Source organism: Rutidosis leptorrhynchoides, chromosome 8 (assembly GCF_046630445.1).
Source record: "Rutidosis leptorrhynchoides isolate AG116_Rl617_1_P2 chromosome 8, CSIRO_AGI_Rlap_v1, whole genome shotgun sequence".
NCBI classification, from domain to species: Eukaryota; Viridiplantae; Streptophyta; class Magnoliopsida; order Asterales; family Asteraceae; genus Rutidosis; species Rutidosis leptorrhynchoides.
Window position 1 is genome coordinate 352,517,300 of NC_092340.1, and position 25,201 is coordinate 352,542,500.

The 25,201-nt window shown below is 31.8% G+C and overlaps 4 protein-coding genes across 6 annotated transcripts; 2 read left to right on the forward strand and 2 right to left on the reverse strand.

Moving 5' to 3' along the window:
• Nucleotides 1-2,530: 2,530 nt before the first annotated feature.
• LOC139864620 (uncharacterized) lies at nucleotides 2,531-4,624 on the forward strand. The gene is made up of 2 exons (XM_071853199.1): nucleotides 2,531-3,959; nucleotides 4,068-4,624. Exons 1-2 carry the CDS (start codon nucleotides 2,531-2,533, stop codon nucleotides 4,622-4,624), a joined length of 1,986 nt encoding a protein of 661 aa, XP_071709300.1.
• Nucleotides 4,625-4,708: 84 nt separating this feature from the next.
• Nucleotides 4,709-5,356, forward strand: LOC139864622 (uncharacterized mitochondrial protein AtMg00860-like). Its single transcript, XM_071853200.1, has one exon. The coding sequence runs from the start codon at nucleotides 4,709-4,711 to the stop codon at nucleotides 5,354-5,356; it is 648 nt and encodes a 215-aa protein (XP_071709301.1).
• Nucleotides 5,357-7,663: 2,307 nt separating this feature from the next.
• Nucleotides 7,664-10,244, reverse strand: LOC139864623 (uncharacterized). Its single transcript, XM_071853201.1, has 4 exons — nucleotides 9,366-10,244; nucleotides 8,756-8,920; nucleotides 8,564-8,655; nucleotides 7,664-8,284 (listed from the first exon to the last, which is right to left on the reverse strand). Exons 1-4 carry the CDS (start codon nucleotides 10,242-10,244, stop codon nucleotides 7,696-7,698), a joined length of 1,725 nt encoding a protein of 574 aa, XP_071709302.1. The 3' UTR covers nucleotides 7,664-7,695.
• A 2,096-nt stretch (nucleotides 10,245-12,340) lies between these two features.
• Nucleotides 12,341-16,181, reverse strand: LOC139861965 (uncharacterized protein At4g28440-like). Of its 3 annotated transcripts, XM_071850499.1 has the most exons (5): nucleotides 16,071-16,129; nucleotides 14,245-14,299; nucleotides 14,113-14,168; nucleotides 13,202-13,441; nucleotides 12,341-12,696 (listed from the first exon to the last, which is right to left on the reverse strand). In XM_071850499.1, the coding sequence occupies exons 4-5, from the start codon at nucleotides 13,413-13,415 to the stop codon at nucleotides 12,509-12,511; spliced, it is 402 nt and encodes a 133-aa protein (XP_071706600.1). In that variant the 5' UTR covers nucleotides 13,416-13,441; nucleotides 14,113-14,168; nucleotides 14,245-14,299; nucleotides 16,071-16,129; the 3' UTR covers nucleotides 12,341-12,508. The 3 variants fall into 3 exon arrangements, with proteins under 3 accessions (XP_071706600.1, XP_071706599.1, XP_071706598.1); XM_071850498.1 differs by lacking the exon at nucleotides 14,245-14,299 and having other exon boundaries at nucleotides 16,071-16,166; XM_071850497.1 differs by lacking the exons at nucleotides 14,113-14,168; nucleotides 14,245-14,299 and having other exon boundaries at nucleotides 16,071-16,181.
• Between the last annotated feature and the right edge of the window lie 9,020 nt (nucleotides 16,182-25,201).

Consider the following 25,201-nt stretch of genomic DNA (forward strand, 5'->3'; position numbering starts at 1 on the left):
AATTTGGTCGAGGTTTAAATGAATGTATAAACATAGTTTAAAATCCTTGAGATTTAACTTAACAAACATTGCTTATCGTGTCAGAATAATATAAAGATAAAGTTTAAATTTAGTCAAAAATTTCCGGGTCGTCACACTTATAAATAGTGAACTTTATGGTTTATATAATTTTACAACAAACTTTCAATCTTCCATAAATATTTAAGTTTATAGTTTTTATAAACTTACCACAAATTTTTCTAATTTTATAAGTTAACCATTAAACTTCTCATTAATTATAAATCGACCACATAATTTTTCATATCTAATAACCATTCATTATTATTATTATTATTATCATTACTATTATTACTCTATATACCTAAAAGACATAGGGGAAATGAATAGTGAACTTCATAAGGTTCACAAACTTACAACAATTTTTTTTTTTAAATTCAACCACACCCTTTATAATAGTTAATTTTATAGCTTTTATAAACTTACCACAAACTTTTCACTTTTTATAATTTATCCATAAAACCTCTCATTCATTATAAATCGACCACATAATTATACCTATATATTAAAATGTAAGACCTTATAAATAGTGAAATTTATGGTTTCTATATTTTTACAACAAACTTTCAATCTTACGTAATTCAACCACAACCATTCTTATAGTTTAACTTTATGTTTATTAGAAATCAAACACATAACATTTCATTTACTAAGAATCAACCACATAACTTTTCACTTATTACAAATCGTTAATGTTGTAACTATTAATATAATTGTTATTGTTATGTTATTGTTATTATTTGATTTTTTTACCCATTTTAGTTTATGTCATTTGCTTCTATTTTTTTTTTTTACTTTTCATAATTGAATTTAGCTAACGTTCTTCCGTCGCATCGCGAGGGCGCTACAACTAGTTAATATTAATTTATAATTTATTTTATTTTATTTAAATTTAAATACTTGTATATGAATGATACATACACGACATTTTTTTTAATAAATTCATTGTATCAAAATAAAAGCTGTGCTATGAATAAAAAGCTTTAGGAAAAAATTTATAGACAATATGAAAGCAAAGTGTATGTATTGATTTTCCAATCAAGGTATATAGAAATGATTACAAAAGGAAAAAAAAACCAATACCAAACTACTAATCAATGCACTTACGAGTACATTATCCACTACTTTATCAAATCAGGGATAATGCGTTCTCTCCCTATGATGTGTCAATGTGTTACCCACAATGCCTGTAATGGGACGTTTATGGTTAATTTTTTTTAGTGTTCGTCAATGAAAAATGGATAATAAGGTGTGTTTGTGATTTTTTAAATATTGTTTTAATTCTTTCCAAACTTTTTCATCACTTTTTAACTCAACCTTAAATTATATATTGTCACATCACCCACAATATTCATCAACAACATTCCCCATTACAACGCCATACTTAACACGTTAGTGACATAACCTCAAAAAAATCCCTTATCCATTTCACCTCAACGTCACCATTATATGTGATCTTAATGTACTGAACACCTACAAAACATATAGAACGAGTGGAAATAAAATGTGGCTGCTAACTCTTTACCATGACTCAACAAACCAAAATATATGAAAGATAACGTCTTTATTTTTTACCAGGTCCTCAGAAATTTCACATCTTGCAAAGTAATTTCACTCCGTGATTCGCACCCTGCAAAATACATTCGCCTCTGCAAAATTTATTTTCGAATTTAAGCCCGACTATGTGCAATTTTCTTTATTCTTTCTTTTTATAATTTCGTAACTTCAAAATGAATCGTGACGATGCCAATATGAAGGAAAATCAAGCAATCGTTAGTGCTTTCAATTCTATTTATGCACTCGATATGCTTGTAACTTGCATACCGATTCCATTTAACCACGAAGATACCAATGTACCAATAGCTAGCTCAGTGGTACACGATGCCTTTGAAGTTTGGACCTGTAATGGGGATGTTTTGACATAAAATAGCGTAGTTTCAATCCCCACTCGCAGCAAGAATTTACAACTCTTGTAGCATTGGGATGATGATTGCTCCTATCATGTGTGGGGACCCGATGGAGGTACTTTTCCGGTATCCAACTCTTATGGGGTGGGTCTGGTGGGTTTCCAAAGGAAACACGGGGTGGGGTGTGATATGCCTGGAAATGATACTTTGCAGAAGTCAACAGAAGTTAACAATAAAGTCAAAAGGCCAAAATCCAGAGTGACACATGGGAGGTCCAAAAGAAACACAGGATTGCCAGCGTGGACTGCAGACTACCAGCTTACTAACAACCGAAGGAATAAGAGTAGTTGTACAAATGGACAGGTGTCACAATCTTAGAGCTTGGGTTAATTAGTAATCAATGGTTGTAATTCATTTTGTATTGTAATATAGCAACCAGATGTAACTGTAAAGAGTAATGAATTTTTACCAAACAATCAATTTCTTTATTTCCTCTATGGAGTTCATGTCCAACTCGAATTAGGGCATATCATTTGGTGCTTTCACTAAGCTCGAACCATTCAAAAATGGCGGAATCCTCTAATGCACAAGCTGAATTGCTTGAGAAGATGACCGAAAAGTTCATCCAGACATTACAGCCAATACAAAATGCATTAATTTCGATGATGTCACCACACAATTCAGCACAATTTCGTTCTTCTCAAACATTCAATAACACACAAACTCATCCTCAATTGAATCCAGTAATGGATCAGTGGTATCAACCAAAGAAATTAACCATGGATTTTCCAAGATTTGGTGGCAGCGATCCGGCAGAGTGGTTATACAAGGTCAAAAAGTTCTTTCAATTTCATAACATTTCTGAAGACAAGAAATTGATGCTCGTTTCGATGCATTTGGATGGATTAGCAAGCAATTGGTTTCAATGGTTAGAAGTTACTAATCAACTTCATTCTTGGATGGATTTTGTCATCGCATTAAAGGTACAATTTGGTCCTTCATCATATGAAGATCCAATTGAATTACTTACTCGTTTATCTCAAAAAGGAACTGTTACAGAATATCAAATGGAATTTCAATCTTTATGCTGTAAAACAAGAGAGTTATCTGATAAAGTTTTGAAAAGTTGTTTTATAGCTGGATTGAAACCTGAAATCAGGAGAGAGGTGAAGTCAAAATCACCTTTTTCATTAAGTCAAGCTATAGGTTTAGCTAAGATGTATGAAGACAAGCTAAATGATAAAAGTAGTCATTCTTATTGGCACAATAAGCAAGGCATAGTAGCTGTGCCAAATACTTTTAAGAACCCTGAATTCTTGAAAAACAAAAGTAATAGTGGTAGAGTGCCAAGATTGATGAATAGATTGACTGAGGCTGAAAGGGCTAAGAAAGATGCTAAGGGTGAATGTTATAATTGTGAAGAGAAGTGGCACAGAAATCACAAATGTCCAAATAAGCCTAACATTCACTTAATGGAAATTGAAGATAACACTTCATCTGAGTCTGAAAATGAACACGAAATCACTGATGACCACAACATTGGTCAATATGATCAGCCTGCTATTAGTTTACATGCACTTTTGGGTCAAGCTAACCCAAGAGCTTTAAGGATGGAAGGGGAGATTGGTCATAAGAGCATTCAACTCATGATAGATAGTGGTAGCAGCCACAATTTTATTCAAGAACGAATGGTTAAGTACTTGAATTTGGCTCTTCAACCATCAGATCAATTTCAAGTGATGGTTGGCAATGGCCAACATCTTAGATGTTTAGGGAAATGTGTGGCAGTCACTGTGACTATTCAAGAGTATACATTTGATACAGATTTTTTTGTCATTGACCTTCATGGGGCAGATGCCATCTTAGGAATTACTTGGATGGAAAAGTTAGGTGATGTTACTACTAACTACAAAAAGCGAACAATGAGTTTTCAGGTAGATGGAAGAAGCTTGGTATTACAAGGGATTCCTCATAATCCTTTGGAGCCTATTTTTGGTAAACAGTGGAAGAGAATGTCAAGAACAGATTACTCATTCAGCTATTACATGCTATGGGTTGAAGAGAAAGCACAAACAGAATTGAATATTCATAATTTGGAATAAGATGTGGTCAAAGCACCATTGCCATTACCACCGGAGTTACATCCAGCAATTGCTAGTGTATTGAACTACTTTGTGGATATTTTTGCTGAACCTACTGGTCTACCTCCAGAAAGATTCTTAAATCACAAGATCAATTTGTTACCAAATACCCAACCAGTCAATGTCAAACCGTATAGGTACCCTCATTTCCAAAAAAATGAGATTGAAAAACAAGTTGAGCAGATGTTGTCTTCTGGTGTGATTCAACCAAGTACTAGCTGTTTCAGTTCTCCAGTTTTATTAGTGAAGAAAAAAGATGGAACTTGGAGGTTTTGCATAGATTACAGGGCTCTAAATGCCGTGACTTTGAGGGATAGATTCCCTATTCCCACAATAGATCAGTTGATTGATGAATTTCATGGATCTACTATCTTCACAAAGCTAGATTTGAGAGCAGGATATCATCAAATTCGGATGCAACAAGAAGATATTCATAAAACTGCTTTCAGGACCCATTCAGGTCACTATGAGTTCAAGGTAATGCCCTACGGGTTAACCAATGCTCCTTCAACTTTTTAAGCTACTATGAATACTATTTTCACTGGGTTGTTGAGAAAGTGTGTGATAGTATTTTTTGATGACATCCTCATTTATAGTAAAACTATGGATGAACATGTGACTCACTTAAAGTCAGTGTTGCAAATCTTAAGAGATCACCAATTTTTTGTTAAGGCTAGTAAGTGTAGTTATGCAGTGGATATAATTGATTGTTTAGGGCATATTATTAATGCTCAAGGGGTAGCACCGGACCCTGCTAAGGTTACAGCCATGACTCAATGGCCAACTCCTGAAAATACCAAACAGTTAAAAGGGTTCCTTGGTTTAACTGGGTATTATAGGAAATTCATAAAAGGTTATGCAGAAATAGCTTCTCCAGTGACTAATTTGTTAAAGAAAGATAATTTTTTGTGGTCAAAAGAGGCTGAGGAATCTTTTCAAACCTTGAAACAAAGGATGGTTACTGCACCAGTTTTGATGCTTCCCAATTTCAACTTACCTTTTCAAGTAGAAACTGATGCAAGTGGTATAGCATTGGGAGCTGTGTTGTTGCAGGAAAAGCACCCTATTGCTTATTTCAGCAAAAAGTTTAGCTTAAAATTGCAAAGGTCTTCTACCTATATTCGTGAGTTACATGCCATGATAGCTGCAACGGCCAAATGGAGGCAATATTTGTTGGGTAGCAAAATTACTATCTTTACTGATCATAAAAGTCTCAAGAGTTTAATTGGAGCAAACAATTTAGACACCTGAGCAACAACATTACTTAACTAAATTGTTGGGGTATCAATATGAGATAGCTTATAAGCCTGGTGTTTCAAATATTACTGCTGATGCTTTGTTTAGAATGACTCAAATTGAAGGGTCTCTCCTGGCTTTTTCAGTGGTGCAGTTTGATCTTGTCAATGATTTAAAAGCAGCTATTGCACAAGATGAAAAGTCACAGAAGCTGATTCAAGATATAGAGTCTAATCCAGGGGTTAAGAAAGATTGGAGGGTCAAAGATGGTCTCATATACTTCAAATATAAACTTTATGTACCTGATGTAGGTTCTATCAGGCACACAATATTGGAGGAATTTCATAGTACACATGTGGCAGGACATGCTGGTATGCATAGAAGCTATTTGAGACTAGCTGCAAGTTTTTATTGGAATGGGATGAAAGCTGATATGGAGGAATGGGTTAAAAAGTGCACTATTTGTCAACAGGTCAAAACCCTACACACTGCACCTTATGGGTTATTGCAACCCTTGTCCATTCCAGAAAAAGTGTGGGAGGAGGTTAGCATGGATTTCATCTCAGGATTGCCTAATTCTCATGGGCATGAGGTGATCTTTGTGGTAGTTGATAGGCTATCCAAAGGAGTTCATTTTGGGGGTTTAACTTCTAAGTACACAGCAACAACTGTAGCAAATTTGTTCTTTGAAATGGTTTTTAAGTACCATGGGATGCCTAAATCCATTGTTTCAGATAGGGACAAGGTTTTTGTAAGTAAATTCTGGACTGAATTGTGTAGAGTAAGTCAAACAAAGTTGCATTTGTCATCATATTATCATCCACAGAGTGATGGACAAACTGAGGTTATTAATAGATGTTTGGAGCAATATTTGAGGTGTTTTGTGGCTGAGGTGCCTAAACAGTGGTATAAATTCTTGTCTTTGGCTGAATTTCATTATAATACGGCCACTCATTCAGCAACTGGAATTAGTCCTTTTGAGGCCATGTATGGTAGGGCTCCTCCAGTGATTTCAGATTACTTGCATACTAGCACTACAGTGGATGCTTTACATTGTGTTATGATAAAAAGGCATGAGAAAATAAAGGTGTTAAGGGCTGCACTCGCTCAGGCTAATGAGAAAATGAAGTTGTTTGCTGATAAGCACAGGACTGAATTAGAATTCAGTGTTGGTGATTTGGTATGGGTCAAACTTCATCCATATAGGCAACTTTCTGTGGTCAAACGTGTTTATCAAAAGTTGAGTAAAAGGTATTTTGGACCATACAAAGTGGAAGCCAAGTTGGGACCAGTAGCTTATAAATTGGCATTGCCAAGCTATTCTAAAACCCATCCTGTTTTTCATGTTTCTTTGTTAAAGAAATTTAGAGGAGATGAACAAATTCAGTGTCAACATTTGCCAGAAACAGATAATTGTAGTGGACCCATTTTAGTGCCACAGCATGTGTTGGACACTAGGCAAATTTTGAGGGATGGTGCATTTATAAACCAAGTTTTGGTTAAATGGGAATTGTTAGCTGTTGAGGATGCTACTTGGATTGATGAAGATGAGTTTCAGAAGCTGCAAGCTCAATTTAACCATGAGGACATGGTTCATTCCAAAGGAGAAGGTAATGATATGCCTGGAAATGATACTTTGCAGAAGTCAACAGAAGTCAACAATAAAGTCAAAAGGCCAGAATCCAGAGTGACACATGGGAGGTCCAAAAGAAACACAGGATTGCCAGCGTGGACTGCAGACTACCAGCTTACTAACAACCGAAGGAATAAGAGTAGTTGTACAAATGGACAGGTGTCACAATCTTAGAGCTTGGGTTAATTAGTAATCAATGGTTGTAATTCATTTTGTATTGTAATATAGCAACCAGATGTAACTGTAAAGAGTAATGAATTTTTACCAAACAATCAATTTCTTTCTTTCCTCTATGGAGTTCATGTCCAACTCGAATTAGGGCATATCAGGGTATCCCTGCCAAACGTACACCTTTTGACATAGAAACTCGAAGATTCATGCATTGCTGATATTCACATCCATCCTCAAATGTTCGGCGTCACATAACGCATTAACACTTGCCATTTTTAAACCTATAAACAATCAATGCATCCTAAAATGCTAGTTTCGAATTAAGGATAATATGGCCATCAAAAACTATTAGCTTGAATCATGTCTAGCAGTTAATTATTTGAATCTAATTATTCAAGTCCAAAGCTGTTTTAAGAAATCAATACCAAAAAATCATATCAACAAAAAAATATTTTGGCATAAATTGTAAGGAATGTAGCACTATGTACAAATGAAGAATATGTTTCTTATTGTATCGAAAAACATTTGACACAATAATGTACATATCTCTTCAAATATTCCTCACCTTAATCCTCAATTTCCTTGCAATATCTATTGCTTTTGGATGCACTTGCCTCTTGTTTGAATCACATTGTTCAACTTCCACCCAATTAAGCACTTTTTTTACAAGTGATTGATCAACTTTCTTTGCATCCGATTTCGTTTTCTTCGTACCCTTCTCCAACCATTTCTCCAAAAACTCCATGAACCAGTTTCCGGCTTCAATCTGAATCTGCTTCCCTAGTTTTATTGTATCATTGATCTTGTTTTTGTTCTTGCAACGACATTCCAGTTGACCCTTTTGGTCAACTCTTGACAATCTTGAGTGTTTTCCCAAGACCGTTGACTTTTGCTGACTTTTTTCAGGAACAGAAACGATAGATTTGCGCAATGTAGAGTTTCTCTTAGAATTATTGTTGTTCATGATGTCATGCAATATTTGGGTTTCATCTGATTCCTTGTTAGCCGTTTCAGTTGCTGCTTTAATGGATACCATGTCTGCTATAGCTTGAACAATTTGGTAATAAAACTCGAGAAACTGATCAAAACAGTTGGCTGGAGCATCTGGGTTAGCCGAATTACTTAAAGAAGATAAATTCCTAGTAAAAATGAAAATTTGAAGTTAGTATAACGCTAAAAAAGATCAGAAGTATAGGTGACAAAATGGGAGGACTGAGCAACGGGTCAAAGCATGTACTTTTGTATAATTCAAAACATGAAAAACTCTATAATAAATAACTTCCAAAGCATGTAGTTTTTTAAGTTATATTTCGCTAACTACTTATCAAATTTTTTGTTTAACAAAAATATAGTCTTTACGAGCCAACCCAATTTTATAAATAGTAAAAGTAAAAAAGTGTATGGTCAAATAATCATACTTGATACAAAAAACAAGAGTTTCAGTAGCTGAGGCATTTCTAAGCGCTTGCAGGGCAGTTTTCTGCGCTTTTTCTCGTTGTTGGACAGCTTCCTGATAATATAATTTTCGTCAAAAGTTAGAATAATCTGTAAAGTTTATGATTAAATAAGGGAGTCAAATAATAACCTGGTTAAAGACTTAAAAAAGTTACCTTTCCCAGTAAGTTTAGCTTTCCTGGTAAACTAAACGATAACCTGGTTTTTGGAGATGAATGAGCATACAGGGACTCTGGTTTTGTGGCCATTTTTGCGTTCGAGTATTGATTAATAGGAGAAGACACTTTTTGTGAACTTGCTGATGTGGCACTTCTCTTTTCCTAAAATTACCAAGGAGAGTAGTTAAGAAACTGAACTTATAAAAAATAGTATTCACATAATTTTTTATTAGACACAATTTTATCTATGAAAAAGCTACACAAAATGTAGTATGCATAATGGAGAAAAATAAGGTGAATCTGTGTGGTTGTACACAAAATGTGGTTGTACACATTTTTCATAGGTGAATCTATGAAAAAGCTACACAAAATGTGGTTGTACACAATCCCATTTTAAGGACATGATATTCCAAATTAATAGCACAATTTAGTATCATACAAGCGTCTATAACTTAACATAATTCATTATTATTGATTAATGAAAATAATTTAACAATCTTTGTTCTGTTTTCTTCTGCCCCTACATTTGGTTTGGGGTGCTTAATATACGAAAATTAGCAAAAATAAATATACGAAAAACAACAATAAAGAGGGAAGGTGTACCTACAGTTGAGTTAAATGGTATAGATGTGTTAGCACTTTTATCAAATACTCTACAATTGCTCTTAGGAATATTCACCATAGAAGATGTAACACCTTCTTTCTTTACAACCGCAATAGTATCAATCGTTTTACACATCGATGTCCTTCTGTTTAATCTTCTCTTCTCATCTGATCCAATCATTGAAGACGGTTCTTTCACAGGTGTCGAATTAACAAACTTCAAAGGGGTTGGTTTTAAGGCCATAGGTGATGCACAAACTCCATGTTCTTCTTTTTGACTTGTAACCCAAGAACTTCTTCTAGAACTAGAAAATTTTGAGTTTGAATTTAAATTCATCGAGGACGGGGTCTTCGCAGGTGTACCCCGATCACCATCTGAACGACTCGCCTTTATACTCATGGGTAATGTTGCACAAACACCATTTTCACCATTTCTAATTGTACTCCAAGAACCCCTTCTAGAACCATCTTCAGGACTCAAGTTTCCAACTTTATCAATCTTTTTCTCTTTTTGGGTCAACCCGTTTAAAGATTTGGGCGATCCAACAAACTGGTGGCGACCAGGAATTGGTTTCACGCCTATAACTACAGGAAAAGGCGAACTGGGCTCTAATTTTTCAACATGAATAAACTGACCAAGCTGAATTTTATTACTAAGAACAAGATCATTCTTTTCACAAGGTAAACTAACATAAATCGAATGGGACGAATCCGAAACTTTTATGTAAAATCCATGTTTGGGCCATAAATCTTTCTCATCAAGATCAACTGGAACAATATCAATAACTTGTAAAAGTGAACTTCTATATTCACTTGTTGGTTTCACACCTGAATTCATCCCATTTAACAATTTCAATAACACCCCTGGTATTAATGTCGCCATATCAACAAAATCTTGATATAATGAAAATTGGACAGCAAAATTGGGAATTTGGAATTAAAGAAACATGGGTTTGTTTAAAGATACGATTTTTAAAATAACCCAGTTTCTGATGATATTCAACTTTAAAATAGATGGTTGATCAGATGAAAATTGGGTATTTTAGGGTTTAAGCGATAATTAATTGAATTGTTTTTAAAAATATTTATTTGAAAATGGGAGCGGATTTCGGAAGGTTTAAAGAGGGAGGTGAAGAAGTCGTAGTATGACTTTGTTATTGTGTCACGTTATTATTGTTGGTTTCTTGATTCCATTTTAGGCGGGGTTAATTGCTCTCAACGACGACGTTTTGGAATTTTGCGATGTTGGCAAAAGACATAAATACTCCTAGAAAATTTGAGATAGGCAAGAAGGTCCCCTGAAAGTTTTTGAAGAATGACATATGGATGACCACCATGAAGATTTGAATTTACAAAGTAAACACACGCATCTAAATTTTTTATTTTTCTTGTTTCTTATCTATTATAAATAAATTACAAATTATAATACTATGTTTTATTTGGCAAGGTGAGATCGAAAGTTGTAGCCTACGAAATTACTGTATAATACTTTGTATGTGGTGATCTTTTAAAAGACGTTAACTATAAACAATATAAAGTAATCATAACAAATTTCATGTTAGCAATAACATTTTATAGTAGGTAATATGCATATAAGAAGTCTAATGCATACAATGTAGTCTTTTAAGTTCGCCACGAGCGTCCCTCTCACTAACGACTGTCAAAAAGTACGTTAAGTCACGCACATGAAGGTAAACATGTTATTTTAGCTTCTTTCTATTCAACTATTCCCACCCACTTACCAAGTGTGTCATGTGACATGACTTAACGTATTATTTGACGGTCTTAGTAAAATCTTTGCACTATCAATACAGTTAGAGATGATCAATATACATTTTAAGAAATAAGAATAATTGGTGTAATTTCATATAAGCTAAACGACGTTTTATATAATTTACTTATTACTTTATTTAGCAATGTCCGTATGCCCATTTTACCACCGGTAATAGTTAACCAACAATGCAAAACAAATTCAGAAATGGGCCAATTGAGTGCTTTTCCAGATATAAGAATTTAAAGGCACTCAATGCCACGTATAGTAGTGATATCTTTAAAGAGATACATAAAGTGAGGTCCAAACTGTAGTTAGACCTAAGAATGGGCAACACTTTGAATTTTAGATGGATCTATGGTAGTATTGCTTCATTCCTTACATAAAATATTGTAAATCGAAGCCATCATAGTTAGGAACATTAGGTAACAGATCAAATGAGGTGTGTTATATGGGTCAACTTTAGTGGTCAAATTAGATTGGATTTATTCAAATATAGTAATATAGTTCTTGTTCAACGGGTCAATTTATTGGGGGTCTAGATGGGTCGACTCCTTATGCAGACATTATTCATGTTTCAATTATATTATACATATTATATTATATTATATATCTAATTAAATTAAATAATTATGCGTCAACTGTGAAAATAAATTAATATTGTTAAATAATAATCCACGTTTCCGAATAAAAAATAAGGGGAGGTGATAATCACACACCCATTTTTAATCCATACACTTTTTAGCACAAAATCTATAGTTATATCTCTAAGTTTGTCTAGGGAGGGTTGAAACTCCATAATTATAAATTAAGAGTATAATAGTAAGTTTGTGTGTATGAATCAATTCTTGGTGTGTGAGTATCATCACCCAATAAGATAAGAGTGTAAGATTCGAAATAAATGTTGCACGATTTAGACCCATTCCCTTTCTGGGTAGACTTTTGGACCCAACTGAGATAAGATACAACCCAAATCAACCAATTGACAAGTAAATGGGTCAAAAAGCCGTCTCTAATGAAAAGTTTATTATTTAAATCAACACAGTAGAAGAAATCATTTTAAGCATTTCATCATGTAAAGAACTTTGCATTTTGGATGAAAAGCTACAGGCTTATTTTTTTTAAAAAATAATTTAATAAATATAAGTAAAGATACAGAGTGAACGGTAACCAGATTCATCATATGTAAAGATGTACTCAAAAGACCATTCAAAACATAAGGTATACATAAAGAACTGCAAACTTTAACCTTTAACTTACAAAAGCAGAAAGGGTAAGAAAACTTACATTATGCTGTAAATAAACCTCCCTTCGGTACAAAAACACAATAAGACAAAGACGGTGAGAACGATGTATTTTTCAGTCTCGAAAGACTCTTACTCTTCAACGGTAATAAGTTCAAACTCGATAAGGGATAGATTGCAGTCTTCCTTGACAGAAAAATCAGCTGACTCAGCAACTTCAACACGACCCCACTTGTCGACTGCAAGTCTCATGGAGCCTTTGTACATGTCGATTTTTGCGTTTCTCAATGTTACAGTGCTTCCCTCCTTCATCGTGTCCACTGAGAAATAAAATGTTATGGCGCATTATTATCGATTAATGATCATCTGCACAATGTAGCTGTTGCAAGAAAATATTTCTAAACATGAATTTTACGGGGGGAAATGTGAGTTCTTTTTAGGATTTTATTATGTTTCATAAATTTGACAGTGAAACGTATATGTTAGAAACATAAGGTGAGTAAACACATGATTTTAAATGGTCATAGCAACAATCCATATGTTAACTACATATACTCAAACCCAGTGGCGGAACTTGAACTCGGATACAGATGGCGCGGGTGCAAAAATTTAATAAACTTTTCATTGACAGCGCGGTAAACACTAATAAAAGTATAAAACCCTTATTTTTTAGTAAAAAAAATTCTAGTATAATTTTTTTTTTTTTAAATCCAGATGGGGCGGATACCCCCTTTTGGTTACTCTATCTTCCACAGTGCTTAGAACCATACAATACAATAAACATAAGCATCTATATCCATAAGAAACTGATTAACTAAAGCATACCTTGATCATTTCTAGCAGTAAAGACAACAACTCCAGTCTCGTCACCGACCAATAATTCAGCAAGGCGCATGTTACGTCCTTGAGTGTTATTGCGACCTCTTGTCTGGATCATCTTAGAATTAACCACTTTTACAGTGAGGTTAAGACCAAATGCACCAGGACGAAGCTGGTTGACCTTGATGAAAGCTGCTTGTTGCTTGTTTTGTTCAGCCATTTTTTTTTTTTTTTCCCTAAAAAACCCTGCAATTAATTTTCACAAGATGGATTTTTTTTAGAGAGTGAAGAATCCAATGCCATAGTTATGCAAAAACATACCTTTTCACAGTTTAGTCAGAATAATAAAACAGCAATAACAATAAGCTTTTGTAATTGAACCCTGAGTAACTACTATAGCAAACTATAAAATTGTAAAAACTTTTCTTAATTTTATCAAGATGTCATTAATTTAAAGACGTACAGATACATGTATGGGCTAAGTCTAAAACAAGAATCTGCTTATTTATTTAAATGAAACGTTGTGTAAGATAGACATTAGTCACATCACTAATAAGACTACAGCCTGTTTCGAACAGTTAAGTGTCATATTAGATGGCTGTTTACATGAAATGTACTTTTCACGATCATAGTTAGACATTGATCCAGCAAGCGTTCACGATAATAGAAAAATCTGGACTTACAGTGAACAAAACAATGTATAGTAAGTATCAAAAGTTAGATTTTGATTATAGAAAGTAAAAACTACCGAGTATGATTTTGAAACCATCACACGACACACGCTGAAAGACTGTCAACGGATTACCTATCATCTCACTTAAGAGAAGACCACATTTTTAGGTCTATTATGTGTTTCATGTCACAAGACATTCTCAAAAAAAGAAAAGCTTCTTTTAGTTCAAAGTGTCAGTCAGTACCCGTTAATTTTATCAGTCAAACGCTCCTTTCAGACTTTGGTGTTTGCATACTGCAACTAAAAAAAAAAAAAAAAATTATATAAAAAAAAGAGAAGATAAATTTACTTCAAAACTCTAGCAATCAATACCTACATGTTATCGGAAGCCAAATCCCCTATTAACTCTCTTGAGAATTTTTTAACATCACCTTCAAGATGTAAAATTCAAGTTACAATTTAAGGAAAGTCTTCTTCAATTCTTTTTTTTTTTCTTCCCTAAATGCACATACAAATCATCAACAAATTTTAGTTGGAAGATACAAGTCCAGCCAAATCTCCATTTTCTTGACAGCATAATGGTCATGAACACGTCCTTAATAGGAACGCGCTCCAAAGTATGAGATATCACTTTTATAGGCATGGTACTTATAAGGTCAAGGATTAGATGTATCTTCATTTAATCCATATTCTAAAAATAAACCGGAAATAAGTCATAGTGTGTAAGGGCAAATCAAAACAAAATTTAAAGACATGATTAAACAGGCACTGAGAGCATAGAGAATTAATTCATGAAACCTAAGCCCTGACACTATTTAAGTATCGAGAATAAATTAAAGATTAAGGTGTGAATCAATTAACTCCAAATCCATAAACCGTAACAACATTGCAGTATCAATTATGAATAGCAGTGAAGTAGTGAACACACTTAACTCAACTACAAATCAATAGATATAAGGTAGGTTTTAGTAAAAGATCAGGAGAAACCCTAGCCTTAAAAGATTAAGGTGTTAATCGTTTAACTACAAATCCTAAACACCAATACCATTCCAACATCAACAATTATCTTGAGCAAATAACATTAACATATTTAATTATATGAAGCAATTATCTACTCGAATGTCATTAGATTTTTGATATTTATAGTTAAACGATCAACACCTAAGTCTCTTAAGGCTAGGGTTTCTTCTGATCTTCTACTATAACTTTGCTTATGTCTATTGATTTGTAGCTAAATTAAGTGTGTTCACTACTTTTGATAATTGATACTGCAATGTTGTAGGGTTTAGGGATTTGTAGTTAACTCACCCGCATCGTAATCTTTAATTTATTTTTAATACTGAAATATTGTTAGGTTTTAAGTTTCATGAATGAATTCTTTGTGCACTCACTTCTTGTTTTTTGAACCTGCCTTTAATTTTTGTATTGAGTCTCCTTACACACATTGACTTATTTCCGTTTTATTTCTAGAATATGGATAAGAATCAAGGGACATCTAATCCTGACCATAAAAGTACAATGCCTAAAAAAGTTATATCTCTTATTTTGGAGCGCGTTTCTATTAAAGAAGCGATCATGATCACTATGTTGTCGAGAAAATAGAGGTTTGACTGGACTTGTCTCTCACAGCTAAAACTCATTGTATGAACATTCGGAAAAAAAGGAATTGAACAAGACTTTCAAAGAATTTCAACCCGAATTTTCCTACATCATGAATGCTATGTTAAATTATAATTATCATTGTGCATCAGAATCATCAATAACAATTACTATATTAGATAATCAAATAACAGTTTTAAAAAAAAGGCAGAATAATAAATAATAATTAATAATTAACATATAAAATAGATACATTGACCTTTTTCATGAACTAATTAAACAGATACATAAAAACAGTAACACTAAAATTAGTAAATTAGGGCATAATCATAGATCTATAAGACCATACACATATACATGCACATCAAATCCACAGCATTAAGATCTAAAAACAGAATTTGTTTATAATAATCAGCAATTCTGTGTGAACTTTGAGATCACAGATATAAAGAAACCAACAAAATTATGTTATGATTTAATAGTAATTGTGAATGTGAATGTTAAAGGGAAAATTGAAAAATTAGTAATAGTCAATGAAATTAAAACCGTGGCAAATTGAGAAATTGAATCAATGCATGATAGTGAAAAGAGAGATCGAGTGACCTGCGTAGAGTGTTATTAAGGATTTACGGAAAAATGGGGGAAAAGGGGGCAGAAATTGAAGATCTGCGTAAAATAATTTATAATTTTGAGGAGGTTTACAAAAAGTAAGGTTCAGATCTCGATCTCCAGCTTCACAACTCATTTTAGTGGACATTTGGAGGACGTTTCGTTCGCGGGATTTCGTGAAATTTGCATTTCAAAATTCACGAAATTTTACGTTTGGTTGGAGTATTCTAAATGACTAAGGGTTTTGAAATCCTATGAATGAAGAATTTCTAAATCCGATTTTGATGTCCTACGAGTGAAAGATTTCTAAATCTTACGTTTTACGTTTACGTTTTAGGTGAATTTTTACGTTTACGTTTCACGCTTTAGTTTTACGTTTATGCTTTACGTTTACGTTTTACGTTTTTACTTTACGTTTATGTTTTACGTTTACGCTTTACGTTTATGTTTTACGTTTATGTTTTACATTTATGTTTTACGTTTCCGTTTTGCGTATTACGTTTTAGGTTTTCGTTTTACTTTTGTATGTTTTACGTTTTCGTTTTACGCTTTACTATGCATTTTACGTTTGCGTTTCACGTTTACGTTTTAGGTTTGCGTTTTATGTTTACGTTTTATATTTTCTTTTTACATTAAACGTTTATTATTTAGTTTATCTTTTACGTTTGCGTTTCACGTTTATGTTTTACATTTTACGCTTTATTACGTTTACGTTTCATATTTATGTTTTACGTTTTACGCTTACGTTTTACGCTCGAGATTATATTTAGAATTTACTTTTTACATTTTCCGTTTTACAAATCGTGGGATTTTAAATCCTTGAACCACACATATCATAGGATTTCAAATCCTGGAATTTCAAATCCATGAACCAAATAGTTTTAAATAATTATGCGTTTTTAATAACTAAATAGTCAAATATAAGATTAGATGTAGCAAAATGTGTTAGATGTATCAAAACGTGTTATGTGTAGCAAAACGTGTTACTATTTATTAATTACTTTGATAACGTAATAATTAAATAATATATGTTTGATAGCTCAAAGTATTTGATAATTCAATGAGTTATTAGCAAAAAAAAAAAAGGTCGAAAAGAAAAGTGATTATTACATTTTGCTATAGTAAGGCCACTTGCAGTGGTATGTTAGCCACCACCGTGACCCACCGCCACTCGCTAACGGCCACCACCAGCAAACCGCCATATGGCTCGCCAGTGATACCTGCAACGAGCCTAACGACCGGATTAGTGGGTCCCACTGGCCCACTCCTTTTTTTTCAAACGGCTAGTATGCTTTTTTTAATACACTTTATTTATACTATATATTACCACTTTACACAAACAAAAACAAACACTCAATATCAAACACTCTTCAATATCATACACTCTCAATCTTTCAATCCTTCAATTCAAACCAAAATGTCTCAACCAAATAACAATGATTTCTTCAACCATATGTTAAACAATCCAATCCCGTCACCGAATCATTCATCATCGAACCAAGCTAGCAATTCGTCTCTCAGCCAAACTAGTTTTTCTCAACAACAACAATTTGTTCCATCATAACAACTACCACCATTTCAACAACAATTACAAATTGTTCAACCACCACCACTACAATTTCAACAACAATTACAATATCAAAACATGAATACATATTATTCACAACAACAATTTCCTATTAACCAACAATAATTCTTTAGTCACAACAACAACAACTTCCATACATACAACAACATTTAACACAACCGACTCTTGAAAGCGTACCCGAAACACAACCTGTCATGACCCGAAAATTTCGGTCGAATTTAAACTCAGATAACTCCGACAAGATAAGAAAATTGATGTGTTGCATTAAAATGTTTTTCATACCTTTAATTAACCATTGGACTTTACCCTACGATTCACGAACAACCTATAATTTAAAACTCGAACCCGTCATGATTTATATATGATTTTACTTTCTTAAACGAAGACGTTTTATGATATAATAATTTCTATTATTATAACCTCTTAATAAAATGATTTTGAATATAAGTAGTTTTAGAAACTAAATTTTATAATATTTATATATGAAATGATAAAAATTTACTATTAAACGATGCTATTTCAAATTAAAAATTTTACGTATTAAGTCGTTTTATTTTTATGATATAATTTTTGTAAATTTTTTTTAAAAAACGAAGTTAAATTAAAAATGTACAATTTGTAAAACACGACGTACAACAACGTGTAGCTTAAATAGTTGAATTTAAATTAATTCATTTACTATTCATTGAATAGTAAATGAAAAAATATTAACTAGTATTCGAGCCCTCGCTTCGCGGCGGGGGTTCGGTTTTCAATGTATTTTATTGCGTTTAGTTTGTAAAATTATTTTGTGGTTAACGATGATGTCGTTGAAGCGCAACTCGAGTCGAACTAAAAGGTATAACCCGTGAAAGATATAAATGTTATTTTAAATTAACACTATATGTGCATCTCCGCTTTTCGCTATGGAATTGTCGACTTTTAAAAATTTAACGGAGAATTAACGTGTACGAAAAGTACCCCAAATATTTAGCATTTTTAAAAAGCGTCCGTTTTGCGTATAGCTAGTGACATTGTGTTCCTAAAATTATTTCGAGTTTAACGATGGTGGCGGAAAAATTTAACTCGTTGCGAGCGCGAAGATATGGCCCGTTGAATATTTGGGTGGAGTTTGTTTAAGATTTTTTATGAGAATGGGTATTTGACACTTTATCCCCATGTTTGGGGGGCGGGTTTGATTTTTTTTATAAAGTGTTAGTGTTTTGTTGTTCAATTTGGAGAAAAAAAAGTAAAAAAAAAAAACGCGAAAAGTCAAAAGTGCCCCTGGTACTATTCATTTACCCTATGTCATTTAGATATAGGTATAATCATTTAGATTTGGGGGGCGGGTTTGATTTTTTTTATAAAGTGTTAGTGTTTTGTTGTTCAATTTGGAGAAAAAAAGGTAAAAAAAAAAAACGCGAAAAGTCAGAAGTGCCCCTGGTACTATTCATTTGCCCTATGTCATTTAGATATAGGTATAATATAATTCATTTACTATTCACATGAAAGCGACATGATTGAAATTCTTAATTATAAGTTACATAATATACCCTTAGAGTATTTGAGAAATACGACTTTTTAAATATTTACGATTCAAATTTGATTCAAAATTATTATTATATTATTATATTTTATTTCAATATTATTATATTATTATATTTATTAAATTATTATATTTAAATTAATATATCTTTAACCAGTCAAAAACTAGGAAAACACATATTACGCGTACAAGCTTTATAAACGAGCCTTTTTACAACTAATTTTATAAAGCTTATGACCAAAACAGATATATATATATATATATATATATATATATATATATATATATATATATATATATATATATATATATATATATATATATATATATATATTCAAATATAAAAAGTTGAATTTTTACTCATACTTTTACCCGTCAATTATTAGCAACAGAGTACGAAATACCGGTCCGTGAAAACTGTCGGTAGAAATTGACAAAATGAATTTCACACGTTTTTTTAATTATTATATTATTACTTTATTATATTATTATATTATATTTATATTATTATATTTTATTCCAAAATTATTATATTATTATTTTATTAATCTATATATGAATGATCGATTTCTCATTCTGGCTCATTCTATTTTTACTTCGCATATTATCATTAGTATTTATATTATTATTATTACTATTATTATTATTACACTTATTATTAATCTTATTATTATTATTATTAAGTAGTATTATTATTAGTATTATACATAAAATACTATGACGGGGTATGCTCGGGTGATTTCAAAACGGGTTTTTCAAATGGTTTAAAGCTAAGGAATTCATGGGTATTAAATAAGGAGTTTATGGGTATTGATCGGGGGTATTGTTCGTGAATCAAATGCTAACCTTGAATTTATCATCTCCGTTACGTCTGCATACTTTTCCTACAATATTGAATCACAATATTAATACGTGAGCATTCATATCTTATCTTTTATATATTAATAGTGTATCCCTGACTAGTGCTCGAGTATATATATGATTATGCATGCTTGTATGCTCAATTTCGTCGTTAAATAGTTTATGATAAATCACGAATTTGATACATATGCTACTGAGATAAGGTATATGATATGCATGTCGTTGAAAAGCTGGCGAAAAATTAATAACTTTTCATTTAGAAATCGTGTAGTTTCGATGAACGGATTAAAAGATATGATCAACTGAATTATCATTAATTTTAATATTATTATTAAAACGATTATTATAATTGTTATCACTTGATGTTATTACTAAAATTATCTTTATTACTAAAAATTAATATTTTTATCGAAACTATCATTTTATTATTTTTATCATTATTATTATTATCAAAAGTATCATTTATATTAAAACTAGCATTTTTATTAAAATTATCATTTTTAATAGAAAAATCATTATTATTATAAAATATCATTACTATTATCATTTTAGTATTATTACTATTAAAAATTATCATTTTGAATAGAATTATTATTATTACAGTTAATATTAAAAAATATCGTTATTATTAAAATTATCAAGATTATAATTATCATTTTATTATAATTAATATCATCATTAGTAAATATAAATATTGTTATTATTATTATTAGTAGAATAATAATAATTATTATTATTATTACAAAATAATATAACTTTTACTCATTATTATTATTATCAATTTTATTTTATCAAATAAATGTGCGATACAAAGATATTTTTACCACACGTAATATAATTACATTAATAATACATACCACTATATTTTTATGATATTAAGTGAATTTTATAAATTTTATTACTTGAGATATATATATATGAATTTTAATATAAATTTTTATTTATTAATAAATAACTTGTATTATTTACTCTAATAAGATCTGATAAATATATTTAAATATATAAAACGACTATATATATAAGTTATATACTAAACATGTATAGATTTTGGAAGTCATTTTGGGTCAAGTTGACTTTTGTTGACTTTTGCATGTCGGTCTCGAGCATTATGATTGTGATACACTACGACTTGACCTAAATTGTTAGACAGATATTGACCAACATATAAATATGTATACTTAATATAGGTTCGCGAAACCGAGGCCAAACCTGTACTTGTTCAGTGCCGTCATATACATAATTGCTACGAAATACAGTATTGTGAGTTTCATTTGCTCCCTTTTTAAATGCTTTTGCAATATTTATTTTTGGACTGAGAATACATGCGCTGCTTTTATAAATGTTTGACGAAATAGACAAAAGTACTTAAAATATATTCTACGTTGAGTTGTACCACCTTGCATATCTTCCCTAATAGCTTGGTAACTATTATTTACATGTTGTAAGAACATGTAAACGCGAATCCTATTGATAGATCTATCGGGTTTGACAACCCCAACCGGGCTAGTCACTCTAGTATCGTAAACGGTTGCATAGTACTTCATTTTTACTACACTTGGTACAGTGTAGGGAGATTTCATAACAAAGGGAATATGCCACATTAATTGTTAAGTATGGTTACCGAAGCGCTCAACAACTTATAGAATACTTTTATACACTTGCGAGTGTACGAATATTTATGGAAACTAAAATCTTGTGGTCTATTAAAATTATGGAAATGATTGATTATGATAAATTAATGAACTCACCAACCTTTTGGTTGACACTTTTAAGCATGTTTATTATCAGGTATGAAAGAAATCTTCCGCTGTGCATTTGCTCATTTTAGATATATTTTTGGGAGTCATTCATGGCATATTTCAAAAGACGTTGCATTCAAATTATTTGAATTCAAAAAGATTGTTAATAGATGAATGTCAGATAAGCCAATTATATTTGAGAAACATGATAATATCATTGGTATGCATATTTGTAAACTTCCGTTGAAATGAAAGTTAGTCTTTTAAAAAGAATGCAGTGTTTGTAAAACGTATCATATAGAGGTCAGTACCTCGCAATGAAATCAACTATTGTGAATCGTTTATAATCGGTATGAACGGGTCCTTTCACAACCCGAGACCGAAAAACAAAAAGTTAAAAGAAAGGGAAAAGGTAAATTAGTCGAAGGAAGCGAAAAGTCGAAACGTCAAATTATGCATTGGACTCCCGAAAAAGAAGAAATTTGGCTGGACGTTGGCTATCGATGTGACGGAAAATCTGAAAATAGGAACCTCACAATCGGCCGATTCATTTTGGAATACGGTTGTAGCCAACTATAATCAACTAGCTGATCGCAAAAGGAACAACGATCAAATAACCGGGAAATGGGCGAAAATGTCAAGAGATATCAAAGTTTTATTGGTGTTTACAATCAATTAAAAGAAATTGGCGAAGTAGAACTAATGACTCGGATGTCATTGAAGCGGCACGTGAAGAATATCGGAGGCGTCAAGGTATTCCTTTTACGCATTACAAAGCATGGCAAGTACTTCGTAATTGTCCGAAGTTTTGTGCCCCAAAAGGTGTAATGACATCTCGGAGGCGTCCACAACCGGAGCCACGATCACTTTGGTAGACAATGAACCTTTAAGGGTTGATCTAAATCCCGATCACGCTTCTTTATTCGTGGACGCCCCAATCCGACGTCTAATTGGTCGACTAGCTGGTAGAAAAATCCGAAAGAATTTGGGTTCGTCTGACGCTGCCTCATCTTGTTCATCCGAAGAATTTCGTTCGCAAATCATGCTCGCCCAACAAGAAATTGCTTTAACAAAAACAAAAGACGTGAGTTGTCTTTAATGAAAATAATGAATCGCGCATTTCGAATTTTCAACACAACCGTCAACCCGAACTTGCCAAAGGAAGACCAAAAAAATCTTCAAAAGGTTCGATAAAATTGAAGACGATCTTGTTATCCGACGAAGACGAAGAAAACGAAGATGAACAACACAACGAAGACGACGACCCGACACCTCTCGAGTAGTTTCATTTTCATAATATTAAGTTTGGTTTTTTTTTATTTAATTATGTAACGTTTTTATTTAATTATGTAATGTCTTTTATTTTTAATTATGTAATGTTTTTATTTTTAATAATGTAGTATTTTTATTTTATTTAATAAAATGTTATTTGTTTTATTTAATAATTTAAAATTGGTTAAAGTTTGAGATGGAGTGTATGATTGTGAGAGTTTAGTGAAAGGAATGTTAAAGTGTTTGTACTGATGTGGCGCTGATGTGGAGGGTAAATGTTGTGTTAAAATTATACACCATTGCAAGTGGCCTAAGGAGTTACATGTTATTTCATTTTCAAGTTTAGAGTGTATCAAATCACATTTAATTTATTTTATGCATAAATTGTAAAACATAATTAATTAATTAATTAATTACGATTTGACAACGTAATAATCAAATAATTGACTTCTAAAATCAAAGCGAGACACCCCTTTTTAGTATATCCATCGTTGATTAAATAGTACAATAAACAATTTAGGAGGTGGCTTTCAGGTTTCAACTTTTGTTTTTGAAGTTGTTGTGGTTATAGCCATAGTTAGCGTTTTGCACTTTGTCTTTATTTAGGTTTATTGTTGTTTTTTCAGTTCTCTTTGCACTGTTTGGTGTGGGTCCTTTCATTCGATGAATGTATCCAACATGTTCTTAATACATTCGTACTGATGCGGAACGAGACAAACTTAAATAGTTTATAGAAAAATAAAAAACGGCGTATAAATATAATTCGAGTATATATAAATACATTTTCTGATTCTATATTTCTTTTTTATAACAAACAAACACACTCTACATAAATATTTTCATAGATATTACAATTATCCACCTTTCAACTCGAACTCACAACTTCTTAGATAGAGGGGAGGCCAATGGTTATTTGGTCTGATTTTTTAAATCTAATTCAAAATGATGTACATTAATAACCTGGAGTTCGATAAAGTTATTTTATTAGTTGAACGATCGTGTTTGAGGATTTGTGTTCGAATCTTTCATATACATTTACTTAAAGTTTTAAATATATGAAATTATCACATAGAATAAACTGGGCGACTCTTTAACATCTATCAATTAGATAATCATTAACTGGTTTCACCATCTAGTGTAGTATCGTCTCATTAATTTATAGGTTTATGTTCGAAATATAAAATAACCAATAGAGAAAACAAGTATATGTAATGGGTTACTCAAAAATTTAGGTCCTCTTGAAATTTTAATCCTTATTCGATTGTATATCTTGTACACCTTCAAAGATACCTCTAATACATCAAAATGAAGTGTGTTTATTAAAAAATCATTGTGACACTATTAGGTAGTTTGTTGGTACATTGTTACCAAAATAAAAGGCCTATGCGTATGTTAGAATACTATAAATAACAAAGCATCAAAGTCAAATAACCATATTTGGTTATTTGACTTCTTAGGATCAGATTGTAACTTCATCACTTCCCATTTTGATTTTTGGATATTTCACCAGGGTCAACAAGCTGCCAAAGTAACGGGTCAAGACTACACACAACCTGCAGTATTTCCACATATGTAGATGGGGGTTCCTGTGACGACCCGGAAATTTCCGACCAAATTTAAACTTAATCTTTATATGTTTCCGACACGATAAGAAAAGTCTGTAATGTTGAGTCTCAAAAGTTTTGAACTGTTGCATGAATTCAATTGACTTTCGACCGTTCTCGACGATTCACGAACCATTAATTGTAAATAGTTATATGTATATATGTACATATATATATAAATGGAAATTGGAAAAATAATTTGAAACATTATATGTTGTTGTATTTAAAATTAATTATATAAAATAAAATAAAAATAAGATATTATAATAATTATTATTTAAAGCATAACTATATACAAATAAAGTATATTAAAAATAAATATTGAATGATTGTAATACTCGTTGGACGTTTCGATTATTATTTAGAGAAGTTTAATTCGAACTTATGTGATTTTAAAATAAACGGTGATCCGAAAATGAGTTCTATAAATTTTAGGCTTGCTAAAAATGTATTTAGGATCTAGTTATTTAATTTTAACACTTTTTATATTTTACCCAGAATTGAGAGGGACAGTTGATGTAATTTTTATTTAATAA